The sequence below is a fragment of the Anas platyrhynchos genome, chromosome 4 (genome assembly GCF_047663525.1).
Source record: "Anas platyrhynchos isolate ZD024472 breed Pekin duck chromosome 4, IASCAAS_PekinDuck_T2T, whole genome shotgun sequence".
NCBI classification, from domain to species: domain Eukaryota; kingdom Metazoa; phylum Chordata; class Aves; order Anseriformes; family Anatidae; genus Anas; species Anas platyrhynchos.
Window position 1 is genome coordinate 54,400,365 of NC_092590.1, and position 6,620 is coordinate 54,406,984.

Sequence of the window (6,620 nt, forward strand, 5' to 3'; positions counted from 1 at the left end):
TTATTGAAAATCAGAGTAACAATGCAAACCACAAATATATTGGGTTTATAGTGCTATCCTGTTGTAGCTCTTAAAATAAATAAATAAAAATAAAAAACTTTTTAAAAAATAAAGGTGAAATTAGACCAAAGAAAAAAAAAATAATCCTTTATCAAAAAAGTAACATACTAAGTACTCAGAAGTCTGTTAATGAAAATGTTCTCACAGTAATTGTAACCTGTCATCAAAATTCACAGGTGACTTTTCTCTAAGCTTTTAGATTAGTTCAATACTTAGAATGCTGGTGAAAAGTAATAAAAAAGGTAGATATACAAGATGGATGAGTCCATCATAATATAGGATTTGATTACGGTGTTTTGTTGTTGTTGTTGTTTTGTTTTGTTTTGTTTTGTTTTACAATAGATTATTAAATATAGTTTATTTTATTTACATTTTTAAGAATAAAGCATAAAACAATAGGATTTGTGTGATAATGTAATTTGAGAAACTAAGTAGAAGAAAATTTCATTCAGGAATATTAACAAGGCTGTGTACCAGACTGAAATCCTATATAGCTATGCAAAACAATGAGAAAAAAGTCTGCATGTCATGCAAAATCATATGCAAATCACATACTGCCAATATTCTCATTCATGCAAAAATTATGAATCAAATTGAAAACCATATTGTTGGGTTAGATTTTTTTAATATGTATATAAATACAAATAAAAATAACATTTGTTCTCTTTGCTATCATGTTTTCGAGCCTTCTAAGAGTCAGCTTAAGCCTTGTTGTCCTCCTGTTTTCATTTTTTATTTTCTTTATTATCAGGGTGGTAAAACACTCTGACAGGCTTCCTAGCAATGTGGTTGATGCCCCATGCCTGTCAGCATTCAAGAAGCATTTGGATAAATGCCCTTAATAATAATATGCTTTGACTTCTGGTTAGTCCTGAAGTGGTCAAGAGTTGGGCTTGACCTTTGTAGGTCACTTCCAACTCAATTATTCTATTCTATGTATTGGAAGTGCCCGGAGAAGTGTTAACTGGGAAATATTGGGAGAACTGGGCAGTGGAGAGGACAACCAGACATACATGGGTAGAGGAGAATGTGTTGGAAAGGATCAAAATGCAGTGACTGACTTCTAGCTTCCCTTAAGTTGGAGAACCAGCAGCAGGTAAGAGGTTCTGGAAAGGGCAAGAGAAGGAGCAACAAGAAAGGGTGAAGGCTGGAAGTCAGTGAAGCTTTTTAGTTACATGCACAGTAGAGCAAATATACTTTCTCTGAGTTTCTATTCTATAGACCTATTCTATCTATACTTGTGGAAAATACATATTTCCAGGCAGACTGACTTGTATGAACATCTTTGGTGATATTTTGGAAGGGCTGAGAAGTTATAGTGGAGCCAGCACCCCGTCACACAGTCTCAGTCACAAATAAGGACAATAAGAAGTTGCTTTCTGAAACAGATATCTAAATTAATCCAATAATACCTAATTTTGAAAATTAAAACAAATTTCTTCTGAGGACCCTTTATTATGTATTTATACATTTTTGGGTGGTTTCACCAGGTGTAAAATATTGTGAGGAAAAAACCAAAAGCCTCTCATCCAGCAGGACTTTTGCTTCTGTTAATAACACGCTATCAAAAAAGAAGTGCAGGAGCATATAGATAATTCTTTCTGAGGGACTATCTGTTAGCTGTTAAAAGGAGAGGTGTGAGAGAAACCTATGTATAGATTAAATTCATTGTGAATTTAGGCAATTCAGTGCCTCAGGACCCTGATCCAAATAAACACTTACATACCTGCTAATATCAGGCACTTGGATGACCTTGTAGCTGTAAAATGGATTATTTTTTTTTATATATATTCTTGGAAGTATGTATGTGTATTTCAATACTTTTTTGAATTAGATCCTTAGTAGAGTGTAGGTTTGAGCCCTGGAGAAACAAGGAATAACAATAAAGAAGTAATAGACCAACTAGACATAATATCTTAATTCATGTGGTTAAAGAAAAAAAAATAAATGGTCAGGAAAGAGAGTTGAAGTCTACAGGGTGTTGATAACACTAAACTAATTTCTCAGTTGCAGACTGTTGTTACATTTGAAGAAGCTATGATTGTAAACTAGACATCGATGTTAATTATGTTATTGAAATCACAGTAACAATACTGAAATCATTATCTGATTAACTGCTCAGTTTTATAATCGCATGCTGCACAGGCAGAGTAATTCCATGATGTCAGCTGACTGTCTAGATTTAGCATATTCATACAATGGTTTTGAGGTATGAAATGAAATGCCAGATACAATAATAGAAGGCAGGCATGTAAATCTATTTAAGAAGGTGAACATGTTTCTGGAAGAGAAAGAGTAGGAAAATTTCTGCAGCCGTGCACTAAATATTTTCGACTAAAGAAGTAGAAAATCACTTGTGATTTCCACTCTGAATAATGTAAGCACAAGCCCTGATGGATTGTTTTCTCTTCTGTTTGTATCTTGATTATTCATGGATTTCTCCAGGTGGACTAAAGAAAAGTGGCACAGTGTCTTGGGATGCTGTCTTAAACAAAAGAAAAGCAGACTGTTGAGTGCTGCTTTGTTAGTTTATTAAATATTTGCTTTTGTGATTTTCTTTGTTTTGTTTTCCCCTGTGTCTCTTATAAAATACTGCCATCTTCTTAGATTCCTTTGAATCATAGCACAGCACTGTCAAAAAGACACTAGAGTGTTTGTATTGCTCCTGCATTCTTTATAATTTTAATTATATTTCTAATTTGTAATTCTGAAAAACAGAATAATAAGTGACTCAAAAATCTCCTTGCAACTCTGTCCCACTAACTTGGGGTTGGGCTGTCATACCCAGAGGTTTGGTCCAGGCAAAGACAGTAACTGATGCTTGTGGTGTTTGGATAAACTATAAGGATAAGCTAGGTTTGATAAGACATTTGGGTGCTGTTTGGACAGTTGTGTGTCCTAGCAGACACACAACTGTCACTGAAATACTGCTCTTCATTTTCATTTAGATGTTTAAACATCTTTGCTCTGATCTGAAGCCTGTTGAACTCTGTACATATTTCTGTGAGTTTTAGATAGTGTCCCAAACTGACATCATGATGTTTATATGATGTCAGCATAACATCATTTCACAGCTGGAGTTTTGAAATAAGTTTTCGGAAGTGAAAATACTTGTACAGATTTAGCGACAACCATCTTCACATTCATAATTCTGCTCCAGACTTCAAAGCAAAAATAATATCTGGAGAGAATACAGCCTTGATCCCATTTTCAGTCACATGAAGCACTGAGCAATTCCTGCTGATAGGCCATCAGCTTGCTCTCTCTGCTGCTACAGAGTGCTTTGTTGCTGATAACTTCGTAGCCTCCTTTTCCTTGCCAGCTTGTGCAGTAAGAGTAAGAGTACAACCTAATCCTGAACATGCACTGAGGCAAATCTGGCATAACAACTGACAGTAGGAGAGGAGTGAAATCAGTATATGGCAAAAATAAATAAATCAATAATAATAAAAAGCCTAAAGACTGTCAGTACAGAACGATCTCTGTTATTCCAGGATTAATGCTCTTTTGGAGACTGGGGTTTCTGCATAGCTGACATCTGTAGGGCATGGCATCAGTAGACTGTTCTGAACAGATAAATTAGAGTTTCAAAAAATAAAAATAAAAATGAAAATAAAAATTAAATTAAAAAATCAATGCCCTTGGAATATTTTTCCTTAAGCAAAGGAAAGGGATTGCAGACTGTATGGTAGTATTTTCGTAATACTACGAAATCTAATTTCTCATTATAAACTTCTTGGGATGTGGTGGCAAAATAACTCTTTCAAATTTGCAGGCAGGGATTTCTGATGCAGTTAATCAGTAAGGATTATGCACATTTAATTTCCTGGATTCTTCCTAGGCAGGCATTGAATTCTTGCTGAAAACATTTTTAGGTGTGAGGACATTGACAACTGAACACACATGTAGGACCAGACCTAGAAGTCACATACCACTCTGACATAATTCTTTTGACTAAAAGGAAATGCCTCCATTTTGTCTCAGCTGAGACCCCGTGTCATGTTTTTCTAAATGGTAGCTGATCAGTTTTCTGTGTAATCCGATGTATATTTAATACTTTTTCTTTCCTGCCTTGTATTAGGGCCACCACAGAGAACTGTTTCCCCGAAACAAGACCATGAGGACAGGAAGCACGACAAAGTCTTGGACAAGGGTAGTGAAAGTGGGACTTCCTGCAACGAGTTGTCCACCTCAAGTTGTGACAGCCACTCAGAAGCAAGCACTCCTCAAGAAAATGCTTCTAGCACTCAGCAGTCCACAGCTCATCAGCCAAATACTCTGACTTTGGATCGTCCATCTAAGAAGGCCCCAGTGCAGTGGATGCCACCGCCAGACAAACGCAGGAACAGTGAACTCTTTCAAACTCTCATTAGCAAGTCCAGAGAAACAAATCTTTCCAAAAAGAAGGTGTGTGAGAAGCTGAGTGTTGAGGAAGAAATGAGAAAATGCATCCAAGATTTTAAAAAAATCCACATTCCAGATTACTTTCCAGAGCGCAAACGTCCTTGGCAGTCTGAACTCTTACAAAAATATGGGTTATAGTACTCAACTCTTTCATTACATGTCTCTGGGGCATTTGGTGTTTAATAAGTTGCCACTAACTTACTGATGTTCTTCTCCTGGCCAACTCTGCCACCAGAGCTATTCCTGCTGCTTATTTCCTTCTGTGAACAGTGGATGTTGGATAGTACATGGTTTCTTTAAAAATATATATAAAAAGATAGAAACTTAAAAATACAAGAAAGTGTCTCATCTTAACCACCTCATAATAGCAAAGAAAAATGTGCATGGTGAAGAAAGATGGGTTTTGAACTGTAGTCAGTTGAGCTTCATTATCATTTTGAAATTTATCAAATAAAAATCTCAATCATCAGTTAATGCCTCGTTTTATGTCACAAATAAAAATGACTCAGACTTGCTATGGATGAAGAGAAACAGGGTTGAAAATTTGATTGAACTGGTTTCAGAACTAACTCCCAATGTTCTTTCAATGTTAATGCAATAAAGCAAATACCTATTTTGCATGAGCACAATGTTACAAATAAATCACACAAGAACAAGAGGTTGTCTGTTGCTTGGAGAATTATTTGTTTGATACCAAGCCTATAAACGTAAAACGTCTAAGGGATTGAATTTGCTTTGTTCTGGGTCTGTGATTTTTTTGTGTGTACAGTGTTCTGTATGTAAGGATGGTGTAAATATGCCTTATACTGTTTTATTATTGCACCAACAACGTTCATCTATTAGTGCTTGTCAGGATTATTTCTGTGAAATGCAAACTTATGACAGATTGTGAAAACTGGTTTGATGGTCTGAAAGTTTCTGTTATGTTAGTCGCTAAAATTGGAGAAAAATAAAAAAGACTTTAATGTATTTATTAAAAGAACCATCTGGTAGATTTTCTTGTCTGTTGTTATCTCCTTTCTCTTTTAAAGAGACTCAAGCAAATTGTTTTGTTTTGTTTTGTTTAATGTTTTCATAACTACTTTGCTAAAAAAAAAAAAAAAAAAACAACAACAACAACAAAAAACCACGCATGTTTCAGGAGTAGGTGAACAATGTTTAGTGCAGTGCCATTTAATCAGAACAACAGTACAGACTCCAGGAGGAAGAGCTATGCTAGGCTGCAGAGGGGAATGAACTAAAACACTGAGAGTTTTCACTAACAGAACTGAAAGCAGTCCAAACTTGACAAGTTCACAAAAATCATCTTAAAAACAGAGGGTTTAAAATATCATAGAAAATTTATGCATTTACAGAATAAAGTTTTCTGTGAATAGTCTTTTCTGTGACAAACCTAATTTCTCAAAGCAGATGGAGGAAAATTGATATGGTTTTCGTTATAACAAGGTAACTGTGGTGCAGACAGCCATACTTGGAATGGGTAAGGGCTGCTGGGGTCTGCAGGAGAACTGCTGGGTTTTTACACACATGAAATTATAACTGGGCATAAATGCACAAACATATATATTTATCCCACACATTTATCAGGATTCAATGCCATACATATTCTTTAGTAGGAACTGTATGTATGCATGTTAAATGTTTTCTTTCTGGCGTCTTTTCTGGCAAAATGGGGCTTCTTGTTTTTCCATTTCCAAGATTATTCCTAATACCTATATTATTTTTTTGTCTCCTAACAGGCAATTTTGCATAATTTTGATAGCAGCTCAGTGACTTCATTCACTACTTAAATATATATATATATATATATATATAATTAATATCTGGAGTTTATTGCTCTTTCCCATTCAACTAATCAGTTTACTCAAGCATTTTATCTTTTGAAAGACTTTTCATGACTTAAGACTAATGAAAATTTTTGAGAATCTCACACTGAATTTTCTTCTTGCCTTTTGAATCTTACTTCACAGCGCTTCTCACAGGTTATGCAGTTTTCCACTGTCTTTATTTTATGCTATTTCCATTTGGGATGATGCCTTTTAGATTCACACAGTAACTTGAACCTTTCCATTAAACCTTGCCATTGAGTTTGGAGACTGTTTTGCGCTACTTGCTCTTCGCACTTCAGTTACTACCTGCCTATGGTATGGCTAGGT

The 6,620-nt window shown here is 35.3% G+C and overlaps 1 protein-coding gene across 1 annotated transcript in view; it reads left to right on the forward strand.

Annotated features, from left to right (window-relative positions):
* KCTD8 (potassium channel tetramerization domain containing 8) overlaps window positions 1-5,458 on the forward strand; it is a 91,664-nt gene extending 86,206 nt beyond the window's left edge. The window contains exon 2 of the mRNA XM_021269447.4: window positions 4,142-5,458. Within this exon, the coding sequence (XP_021125122.2) occupies window positions 4,142-4,602 (461 nt within the window). The 3' untranslated portion in view covers window positions 4,603-5,458. The remainder of the gene's footprint in view (window positions 1-4,141) is intronic.
* The last annotated feature ends 1,162 nt before the right edge of the window (window positions 5,459-6,620 follow it).